This window comes from Vanacampus margaritifer, chromosome 1, assembly GCF_051991255.1.
Source record: "Vanacampus margaritifer isolate UIUO_Vmar chromosome 1, RoL_Vmar_1.0, whole genome shotgun sequence".
Lineage (NCBI taxonomy): Eukaryota > Metazoa > Chordata > Actinopteri > Syngnathiformes > Syngnathidae > Vanacampus > Vanacampus margaritifer.
In genome coordinates, this window is record NC_135432.1 from 5,101,064 (window position 1) to 5,113,398 (window position 12,335).

Below are 12,335 nucleotides of genomic sequence, written 5' to 3' on the forward strand. Positions count from 1 at the left end.
GCGATAAGAACTCGAGAGGCTGCAGTTTTTAAATTGCAGAGAGTTGATTAATATGCATGAAAGTCACCTGGTGCACAGGAGTTGCTTTTTTTCATGATTGTTGTCCAGTTCAGTCACTTTCTGCTGTGCAGAATTCCTATTCTTCATTTATTTTAATTCTACTGCTCTACTTTTTTTGTCCTAGATATACGCCCATAATACTTCAACATGTTTTTTAAAAAAAATCATGCCAACCGAGCTACTATTTTTCTTAATCCAAATACTTACAGTTTCCCCACAATATACATATTTTTTTTTCATAAAAAATAATATTTATTTTCAATGGACAGACGTTCAATCACTCAACATCATTTCCTGTTTTTTGATGAGACTGCAGTGGCTCAATTAGTAAAGGGGATTGTTGAATGATCAAAGGGTCAATGGTTTAAGTCCCAGCAGAGCAGTGCAGAGAATGTACTGTATACCTAAATAAGTTCATAAAACTAATTATCACATCACACTATTTCAATATCATTCCATTTTATTCAATATCATGCCACATCATTTCATGTCTTTCAGCAGATTACCCGTGGCTCAGTACACAAGAAGTCGAGATTCACAGCCTGGCTCATAATGATTCCAGTCCGTCATTCCATTATTTTTATGTTTTAAAAGAATAAAATAAAAAAATATATATATCTTTTAGTATCATTCTTAAGCATTTCACATCATTCCACATGCTGTCATTTTTTTTCTTCCATTCAACATTTCAGCACTGAAACGCTATTTTTGTCCAGAATTCGCAAATGTCCTGTTACAGTAATTTGTAGCTATAATTAATACAGTAGTCAAGATTTTTGAAATGCAAATTTTTCATTTGTGTAATGTGTGCAACTACTAACTAGAACACGAGGCACATTAACAGTTTCTGTTGAATAATCACGCATCCTAGGTGTCATCTGCTTTGGCAGAGCAATAAAAAAAGTTTTGTACACTTGAGGATTTACATGCAATCTTTTGACTTAAATTCAGACCGTTCCTCTAATGTTTTCACATGGGAAGTGGTTTTGTTGAACTGAATCAACCAGGAACAGATAGACAGTAAGGGTGTTGTATGCTCGTAAGTATCACATGTGCCTGACTAACATGCTATGGCTAATTGAGACCTTTTTAAAAGGCGTCATTATAAAGCCTTCTTTTACTTATCCCTGGATAAAAGCCCTGAGTGAGACACAATTTTTTCCCCAGCCACTCCAAGACCACTAATCAACACCGAAATAGATATTAAGTTTTTAAACTTACAGCCTTAAAATGGTTCTTGAGGAATCCAGCGTGAATTTTCGCGAGGCACCTTCATCAATTTCTTTCTCTGGATCCGGCTTCTTGGCCACCTACCAGTGCGGGGTTGCCGAGTGCTTTCGACGAAACGCACCGTGGCTACTGCGCAAGGCACCGTGTATTCTCGGTGCGTCAGCGGGGTCTTTGGTAGCTGCTGCTGTTGTCTGTGAAATAAACCCGAGTAAGTGGTTCTATTTTTTTTCATATGAATGTGCTTTATATGGTTAGAAATGATTGTATCATTTATTTTTTCTTAATCTCATGCCCAGTTACGATGAGAAATGAGATGCTTCACTTCGCCAAAGCGACGAAGGCCTTCACACTTGGAGCATTTAACCCTTCGGTTGATATTCTACACTGGTTAAAATATGTCTTACATAAATATCTTCCCCATGATGCGCATCTCCTTGCAAATGGCCGTCTCGCCGTGGCTGCGACCCGTCTGGAGGATGGCAAGTACACTGTTATAACAGAGTACCAGTCCAAAGAAGATGTCATACAGGTGAGTCGTACAGTTTGTCCTTATATGTTGATTCTTAGTAATTAACATATTTCATTCCAATTCACAACCACAGACTCTGCTTTGTAGCTGCTTTGTTCCGGGATATTCCGGCATGCAGCCTCCCTCCCTCAAAGGAGTAGTAAGTATTTTAAAGCACTTCGAAAAACAGGTCAAGCGTCTCCTGTAATGTGCCAATGTTGTCCTATCTTACAGTACTACATGGATGGAGGTTTCAGTCAGATACAGCCGGTTATGGCGCTACCGAGCCGTACTCTAACTGTGTCTCCATTCTCTGGAGAGACAGACATCTGTCCCCAAGACGAAGCCTATATGTTGGACATGGTGGTGACTGGACTCAACTTGAAGGGCAATTTGGCCAATGCCCTAAGGTTCTGGAATGCACTCTACCCCATCAATACAGAGGTGAGTGTTAACTGAATGATTCTTTTCTGTGCTCCAAGCAGAATGGCGGCTGCCTGTGTGAATGATTAACACGATGGTTTCCTTGACTTTGAAACCCTGATTCAACTGCGGGCTGTAGTTAAATTTAAATTGATCAATAATTTCATACAACAACAAAAAATGATCTGTTCTTTATTCAGATCTTGGAGCAAGCCTACCACAGTGGCTACAAAGATGCCTTTCATTTTCTTCTGAACAATGGTCGGTCAACTACGTTGTGAAGGAAAGAGCACGCAAACAGAAGCTTTTCTTATACTGTCTTTTTTCCTTGTATGCAGAGCTTGTCCCAAGCATGAACATGATCACAACTCCCCAAGAACTAAACAGCTCTAGTTACTGTCGCACTAAACCACCGACATTCCCAGAGACAACTCTTGAGGAAGAAGAGGATGATGAAATGGAGACAAATGTGATGTCATTGTTCCAAGGCAGCCAAAGCATGCAGATGAACACCTCTGCAGAACTTCAGTCCACAACTGGGAAATTGACACTTCCTCTCACTTTTGACACATTTCAGAATGGTGTGCATTGCGCTCATACCTTTACACTTACCTGAACTACATTCAAGAAGAACACTTCAGTCAAATGTGAGTATTTGTGTTGCAGTTCTGATGGGCAATCTGACGATGTATGGCAGCATGCTAGGACCTTCTGGATTCTTAGCCTACTTGGTGCTACGTATGACGCTGTTTTTGCAGACTCTGGTTGAGACCAAGGAAATGTAAGAATCTGACCACCATAACCATCACTTTTGCTATTACTATCAAGTTTACACAGCCACTGGATTTGTGAGAATATTAAAAAAAATAAATCAAATTGAAACTGCGATTGGCTGGCAACCAGTTCAGGGTGTACCCTGCCTACTGCCCGAAGCCAGCTGGGATAGGCTCCAGCGGCCCCCCGCGACCCTTGTGTGGACAAGCGGTTAAGAAAATGGACATTTAAATCACGGTTGATTTGAGGACGTTGTACACGCACTGACTATGTGAAGTCTGTCTGTACGTCGGGCTTCGTTCAGAGGCAGCGCGTTTCCGATGGAGTTGTGTTGTTGATGTTGTTTACATTCAAATTTTCTATGTGTTTTGTATACCGTTTTGTTCAAATTAACTAAATAGTTACTCTATTTGTTAATTTGTTTAAAAATAAATGCTTAAAAAAAATGCTCAAAGTCACGTAGAAGTCACGTGTTTCCGGTGGAGCTCCACTCGCCCAACGTCTGCAGCTAGACCCGTATAAGACCTGCTGCCCAAGTATGTAAACTTACAAGCACAACTGTAAGTGACTCAGTCAGATAAGATCATAACTTGTTTGGGATTGGTTGTTCATTATGCTTCTCTTTCCAAAGACTCGCATATTGTCACATCAAGAAAAGAGACAAGATTGTGAATAGAATTTCATGAAAAAAAAAAAAAAGAGTTCATACCCGAGGGCAGATGTGTGAATGCTATCTTGAGTTTGTTCTTGTACCTTGTGGTGCCTTAACCACAAAATGTCTTTTGCAAGTATCAACAACGTCTTTCAGCATTGGCACAACTTGATCCGCTTCAATTAACCACCGATTTGCCCATGTTGTCCCACACAGAGTGGAGTTTCTGTCTCAGAAGACTCCAGAATTGGCTTTCTGGACCTGGTGTTGCTTCAGGCAGTATTCAATCTTCTTTTTTAGTATACTGTTCTGTACCTTCATGAAGATCCTAAAGGACAGGTTTGACTCATTATTGATTGAACGATTACAAAGGACAGCCGTTATTGTTTATGCTTTTCAAATGATGTCCACTCTGGTCTACCATACAGGCTGTTTCCCATCATGCTGAAGCTGCCGTTGTTGAACGAAGCTGAAAATGAGGTTCCGCTAAAGCACAGTTGCCCTCCACGTCACAAGGAGTTGCCTCGTCCTGCTCTCTCGGAGAGCGTCAGGTTTGGAAGTTCTAGGTCCATACCTCCTTTACGAGGGTTGTAAAGTGAAAGAATTAAACCGTTTTTTTTTTTTAACAAAGCACAGGCAGAAAGTATATTCAAAAATCCGTGCTTAACTTGTCACATGTATAAAGTGTAAACGCAGGTCTTCTAGGTGGTGCTATATTCTCACTGAGCATCTGAAAGGTTGAGTTTATTCTTTTTGTGAAGGAAGGCTTCATTTAACCAAATTGTGTGGACAATGTTTTTATTCCATTGTACTTTGCGGTATTAAATGTCCAACATTTTATCTGCACATGCTCGCCAAAAGCCTTCCTCCATTGTAGCCAATCACTTCTTATCACTGTACCATCTAGATTATCAAACTAAATCATCTCAGTCTATTTGTATTTTTAAAAACTGTATAAAAGCAGAATTACTGGAAAAAATTTTTTCATTCTATTGAATTATTTTGTTTAATTGTTACTTTGAAAGTGTCTTGGCTATTTGCTGTCATTTATTTTGTGTTGATCATATTTTTGTTAATTAGGAGCAGATATATATATATAGTTTTACTTCCTGCTGTCTTCTTTCTCAAGCCATCATCATTATGTGAATATGACTGAATGTACTCAATAAAGTATTTGTCATGCTTTGAATGATGAAAGTTTGCATAGTAAATATGCAACCATATAATTCATAATTCAGCACCAACCTGATGAGTACAAGCATCGGAACACGCAAAATTTCTTTCAGAAAGGCATTCGTAAATTTATGGTGTAATATTCTATTGAACTTCTAGCTTAGGTTTAAAACTTTGTGAAAACAGAACATCTTTGCTCCCTGCTTGAGTGCCCCTTTACAATGAAGGATGCCTCAGTTGTTTCAATTCAGTAGGATAGCTGTGTCTAGATAAATAAGATTTCAATGATTGACGTGCGCTGTATGTCGCTGGATTGTTCGTTGCCTGGGGTCAACTCTCATGCAACGATATGGATGCAACGTGCATCGAACGGCGAAATATTGGCTCTATAGCTGAATCGCTTTCTCCTTATAAAGACTTGTTATCCTCTCAGGAGGCAGCTCCGACGCGGAAGCGCTTCCTTTCCTCCGTGACCGGGCGGGGGTCGCATGACTACATCTGGCTTCGGGCAGTAGGCGGGGTACACCCTGAACTGGTTGCCAGCCAATCCAGGGCACAGAGAGACAAACAACCATCCACACTCACAATCACACTTAGGGACAATTTAGAGTGTTCAATTAACCTGACATGCATTTTTTTGAAATGTGGGAGGACGGGGAGAACATGCAAACTCCACCCAGGAAGGCCGAAGCCCGGACTCGATCTCACGTCCTCTGCACTGGGAGACGGACGTGCTAACCAGTCATCCACTGTGCTGCCCTCTTTATATATATATATATATATATATATATATATATATATATATTAAAAAAATTATATTAAAATATTAAATAAATAAAAAATATATCCATCCATCCATTTTCTTAACCGCTTGTCCTCACAAGGGTTGCGGGGTTGCTGGAGCCTTTTTTTTTTTTTTTTTTTTTTTTTGGGGTTGCTGGAGCCTATCCCAGCTGGCTTCAGGTAGTAGGCGGGGTACACCCTGAACTGGTTGCCAGACAATCGCAGGGCACACAGTGACGAACAACCATCCACAATCACAATCACACCTAGGGACAATTCAGAGTGTTCAATTAACCTGACATGCATGTTTTTGGAATGTGGGAGGAAACCGGAGTACCCGGAGGAAACCCACGCAAGCACGTGGAGAACATGCAAACTCCACCCAGGAAGGCCGAAGCCCGGACTCGATCTCACGTCCTCTGCACTGGGAGGCAGACGTGCTAACCAGCGGGCCACCGTGCTGCCCATATATATATATATATATATAAATAAATTAATATAATAAATAAAATAAATAAATATATATAAAAAATATATGTATTTATATAAATATATATAATATAAAAAAAATAATATATATATATTAAAAAAAAAATATATATATATATATATATATATATATATATATATATATATATAAAGCATTGTACACTTAAAGCAGACAATGTAAAAATGACCATTCAATTTCCCTTTTGTTTTCATGACCAACTCTTTTTTGCTAAGAAGTACATCCCTACCGACCCGAGCACATACAGAAGTACTGCGAGATCAGTGACCTCCAGAACCTCCGTAAGGATATCCTGTCCCACCACTTACCTTTTCAACCCATGGATGAATGAATGGAGTGGCAATGCTTTACAACACACTGTTTGATATGTGTTCCCGTGTCACACAGATGGCCTATTACCTGCTGCCACATCCTCTTATATAATGAGTGTGAATGGATGATACGGATAACACACACATCTGCTGCTTTTCCATGCAAGCCATTGATCCAGCCAGTCAGCCGGAAAGCAGCTGCTTTTGCAAAAGCAGACCAGAGAGAGAGAGAGAGAGAGAGAGTATCTTTACTTCTCAATCATATAGGTATGCACAAAACGTCAAGGAAAAAATGACAAATTATAAATAACAGCTACGTTTAACCTCCCTTCGTATATCCCGCCAACTTCTGTTGCAAATGATTGGTCTGGCGATAAAGAATCGTAACAATTTACTGGGTTTTGGTGACACAGTGGCGATCAGAAAGTCAATGCCTGATTTCTCCCAACCTCGTTTGAAACCCCAACTCTGGTATAAAGCTTTACTTTAAAAGCCAATAGTTTAAAATACTGCTTTCAAACCCAAACTCTTCTTTGAAATCCTATTTTGAAACCCTACCGCTGGCTTAAAAATCGACTTTAAAATCCTAACCCTTCTTTGCAATCCTAGCCCTAATTTAAAACCATACTTTGAAACGTTAATTCTAGTTTAGTTTAAAATGATGATGACATGTCAAATCGGTAAAATTTCCGAATGAACAATACTGAGCTCTCCAGAAAAAAAAAAAAGAAAGAAAAAAAGAAGAAAAAAAATTCTAGTTTAAAACCTTACTTCAAAACCCTAAGACTCTTTTGAAACCCTAACTAGTTATAAACCCTATTTTTGAAACCTTAATCTAATTTTGAAACAGTAATTCAAAACCCGAAACCGCATTGTAAACTCTACTTTGGAACCCTAACCCTCGTTTAAAACCGTACTTTGAAACTCCAATCCAAGGTTAAAACCCTACCCCTAGTTTAAAACTTCTTAACCGCTTTTCAAAAAAATTCTGGCTAACATTTGTTAGATACTGTATATAATAGGTGGTATAGGTATAATTTACCCTTTTTTTTATAATTAATTTACTGCCTAAAATAATCAAGGACATTTTATATGATTTCATGAGTTATGCAGTATTTACCACACTACAAAATAAAAAACAATTCAGTGTGGCAAGGTTTTTTTTGCAAGTGCTAAAAACACCCACCAATTGAACTCTATTCATTAATCACAGATAAGAATAACCTCTAAAAGGATTATCTCAGAGATAAGGAACCATATTTGATAAGATTAATTTACCGGTAATTAAATTAAAATGCCCTAATTATAGTGATAATGTGATGCTAGGGGTAAGATTTAATAAGTTTGACTTCTTTCTACTCTTTTTCGGACTAGCAGGTTACGTTTTCACTTGGAATATAATATGGATTTTTGTTTTGTTTATGACATTGATTTATATTTTTTGTTCCGTTTGTTTTTAATGACTGTATGTTCAAAATTAACTTCAACTTCAAAATTTAAAATAGACTCTACACTTCGACTAATATTAGGCAGAAAACCATTCAAGACTTGTAACTTGTAAAAGTGTTTCATTGCCATGAATTCACTTTTTTTTAAGTGTAATTTTGTGTAATTTTATAAACACACACAATGAGTAACATGATAGAGCAGAAACATTTTAAGAACTAAATAATAGCGGGGCAGTAGCTATGTTGCTCTGACAATATTGTGATGAAGAGGATACTGAATAAAAGGATTAATAAAAAAATTTTTTTACAATAAAAAGCCTTGCAATATACTATACTACAATAATGTGGGCCTATAATGTTAAGGCAGTCACATTAAAATCAGATGGTTCAATCAGGATTTTAAATATTTCCCCCCTTTTTCAGTCTTGTAGCATCTTGTTATTGCACTTGTCGCCGACGTCACCGAAAACGATATTTATGCTCTCATACATGCAAAGCTTGTGTTTGTGTATACTTGATTTATCCTCCGATTACACTTGAGAGGGAGGGTGAATGCATTAAAGCCATATTATGCGCTTGATGATGTGTAAAGCCTTACTTATGCCATTAGCTCACGTCGTCGTCTATGGCAGGAGAGGAGATGTGCAATAATGTGCATCAAAGTGCTTGCTTGCATTTGAGGATTTGACTGGCTATCTTGGTGAGCACCTAATTGTAACATGACAGAAAATTTGGATGGAATATACCTTTGGTTTAAATTGTTTAATCAATTTAAAGTTTACATTTGATTTTGGTTACATTCATTGTAAACTATGTGACCTAATTAATCAGTGTTCCATTTGACCAAAATTAAAATTAAGTTCTATAATTACTGAGAATCCCACTTCTTTACTTTTACCCCTCTCACGTGCAGCAATATCATGTGGCTAGAAAAATTAAATACTAAATATATGAGAAAAACTTTCGTTCGATCTGAGTAAAACCAAAAAAAAGAGGAAAATGTGGTGGGAGATGTGCTGTTTTAGGAGTCTCAGAATGCATGCGACCTACCGCAACTGTTTGTTTATCTGTCTTCAAGTTGGGTAATCTGTGAGGTCCGATGGGGATAATTCTCATTAATCCTGTTCACGCAATCACCAGAGTGAAACAGATGTCAGATTTTACTAGGGAGCACCATTTACATTTTAATGAATGAGTTATTTATTTATTTTTAAATATATGACTCAGGAGCCTGCGATCCAGCACAATAATAAGAGTTTGATAGTCGTGCTGTTTCTGAGCCTTTCCTTCCTCCTCGTCAGCCAAATTCCTAATAAAAAAAATGATCTGGTTGTTTAGATGATAGAAATTCTAAATCAGCCTGGCAGTATTACTTCTCACATGGCAACTCTTCCTCACCACACCACATTAGCCTAGTCTTTTTTTTTTTTTAGTTCATAGTAGTAGCAGGTCATCGTTTTAACATAGAAGATCATACAATTTGCAAACTCACCTGCCTCACAAGCCACACAAAAACATGGAGCATTTCAGTGAACATCAAACTAATACAGACGCTCCCCTACTTACGAACATTCGAGTTACGAACAACGGTACATGCGAACATTTCTGCGCGTACAGTATGTCGAAAAATGTTCGGAAAGAAATGCTGTAAGTTCGATTTTGTATTGCGCGTAGTGCTTCTTTCCGCCGCTAATACCGACGATTGGCGCTGTGAGAGCTCATTGGAGGCTGAGCAACGTGGCGAGGAGGAGGAGGAAGAAAACGCCGGTCCCCATGAAGCAGGAAATAACTTTTGAAGCCGATTCCAGCGATGACGAAGAATCTCTCATGATATAAAATCCTCCTCTTCCTCCTCCTCCATCATCTCCTTAAGCATCGAGTACATCTTCCAAAAGTAAGTTAAACTTCATTTTATTTATCTTATTACGTACATGTACATACTGTGTGTGTCTCTCGCTCTCTCTCTCTAACATACGTAGTACAGTACAGTACTGTACGTATTCTCTCCATTTTATTAAAAGTTTTTTTCAGTACAAACCAATGCAGGTTACTTGTACAAGCCTTAAACATACTTATATAAACCTTCAATATACTTATATAGGCTTTAAACATAAATTATAATACAAAATATAGCACTGAAGCAACTTACGAACAAATTCACCTTACGAACGATCGTCCGGAACGTAACTCGTTCGTAAGGTGGGGAGCGTCTGTGCAACTAAAAAATTTTAGAAGAATTCACACTGGAGGAGTACAAATAAACAGATTCATACTGTGTAACCACGGAGGGATCCATTGACCTCAGCTACTCTCAAGGCACTTCCGTAGTGGTGACGAAAGAGGGGAAATGTTATTACCGTTGCAAAAGCATGACTATGACTTTCCTTTCAATGAACCAAACTTTTTTTTCTTGAATTTTTATCTAGAACAATTCTTTGATATCTTTTTATTGCTACTGACTGTTTTTTTGGTGCTGGCCTGTGTTTCTCTTAACATTTCATAAGCACAATAGTCGTCAATGTCAAAAGGTAACTTACTTTATCTGTTATTAATATGTTTTTGTTTAGTGGTAAGACAATGTGGTCTCAATATCTGCTACTGTAAGCAGGCCACAGACAAAGAATTGCGCTAGTGCAATGTAGCCATATCATTTAAAAAGCAACATCTTCAACTTTTTGTGCATTCAGATTACACAACATATTTTACATTGTGAATATCTGTAGAAAGGGTGCTGCTAGGTTTAAATTTTTGGTGATATTTAATGAAATATTTACATGGAGACGTGCTAATATTTGAATACAGATAGCATTAAGTCAATTGCACAAAATGCATCCAAACATACAAGTGCAACATATTTCACACCCCTGGGTTGCCTTACTTACTAAAGCTTCTGTGAACAGTCGTCTGCATACAGTATATATGTGCCCTGTGATTGACTGAAGTGAAGACCACTGCAAGTTCTTGTCTGGTTTTCCACCAAACTTAGCTAGGATAAACTCCAGAAGCCACAATTACGAACAGAATACGTAGTACAGAAAGTGAATGGGTGGATATCAAAGGACTCACTGCAGCGACTGACCAACCTTGCTTTAATAAGCAATTCGGGGTTAAAATGTTGTAATTGAAGAACATTGTGACGAGAAGCGATCGTTTGGGGAAAATAACCTTCATTTATATAAATGTGCTTGATTTGTATTTAGAACAAATAACGTGTTGGCAGTAAAGCACTCCCCCCCCCCCCCCTCTTTAGACAAGGCTATGGCCTGCTAACTTGTTTGGTACCAAAAGATGGTACAAAAGCAATATTTTTATATTAGACATGCCCCCCCAAAAAAAAATATAGGACTGTTGACCTGAAAGAGATACAAGACAGAAAATGGATGGATATACCAGACACAGATGGTATTTAGTTCATTGCAATTTTAAATGTATACACGGTAATAATATTGAGGTAAGAACAATTTACAGAATGCAGACGCTAAAGGAATGCTTCACTTATGAATTATTATCATTCGTTTATTGTCTTTTTTGCGAAGTGGAAGTGGTGCGAACTTTATAGTAATTAACTGCTGGAAATAATGTGTATGTGTATCAATGGGTAAAATTAAACAACATTTCACATGAAAGAGTGAAAAAAGGTTTCATTTATAAAAATAAATAAATGATGAGGATCACTGAATTGCAATGCAAGAAATCTTGTAGTTCAATAGTGGATGGGAAACTGCTGCTTTGTAGTTAATTTGGGGCTGGAAATACCATTAGCATTGGTTCAACATTCAATCTGATACCATGATGCATCTCTTTTGGTCAACCTTTAAAAGTAGAAGTTACAAGGCTTGCCCTCGTGAAGGGTGAAAGTAAATAACCAGAACTGTATAAATTAAAACAAAGACGGTCTCCAAACATAAGGACTCAAGGATCCTAGAACTACAAAATCGGTTAGCTTTGGAAAAACTCCAACATCATTTGCTGAGTAATCTACCATAAAGAATAGGTAAGACGCTTCAGTTCATTCCAAAACATTTGCTAATAGGAAAGCATTTAGTCCAATCATTATTTAATTGATATTTGTTTTTACGTGGAAGTAAGTGTGTCAATTCAAGATATTTTTTTTTAAAGATGATGTCAACCTTAAAGGGACAACAATGTGAAAAATCAACTTTTTGGAGCTTTTAGCCATGTTAAAATCCGAAAATGCTAATTCCTCTTCAAATAAAATCACCAAAATTGTGTTTTCCTCCATTCGCCCCTCTATGAATAATTCTAGGTCATTCTGCTCGCCAAGCACCAGCCCCTCCCAACCTGAGAAAACGAGCTGTTGGCACTTTTTGACGTCATTAGGAGTGGATCCACCCCCGTACCGCCTCTGCGGACTAAACGCATGCCCAGTGACAAAAGTAGCCTTTATCAGTAAAAATTCTGTCCAAATGAATTCAAAGCAATCAATTATCCTTCCCATGAAATG

The 12,335-nt window shown here is 37.9% G+C and overlaps 1 protein-coding gene and 1 long non-coding RNA gene across 2 annotated transcripts; both read left to right on the forward strand.

The window, feature by feature from the left end:
- The first annotated feature begins 1,224 nt into the window (after positions 1 to 1,224).
- On the forward strand, positions 1,225 to 2,307 carry pnpla1 (patatin-like phospholipase domain containing 1). The gene is made up of 5 exons (XM_077577266.1): positions 1,225 to 1,498; positions 1,587 to 1,819; positions 1,893 to 1,958; positions 2,033 to 2,242; positions 2,284 to 2,307. Exons 1-5 carry the CDS (start codon positions 1,291 to 1,293, stop codon positions 2,305 to 2,307), a joined length of 741 nt encoding a protein of 246 aa, XP_077433392.1. The 5' UTR covers positions 1,225 to 1,290.
- Positions 2,308 to 2,896: 589 nt separating this feature from the next.
- On the forward strand, positions 2,897 to 4,836 carry LOC144037181 (uncharacterized). Its single transcript, XR_013288851.1, has 3 exons — positions 2,897 to 3,002; positions 3,864 to 3,986; positions 4,076 to 4,836. It is a non-coding gene; the product is annotated as an uncharacterized LOC144037181 (long non-coding RNA).
- Positions 4,837 to 12,335: the final 7,499 nt, after the last annotated feature.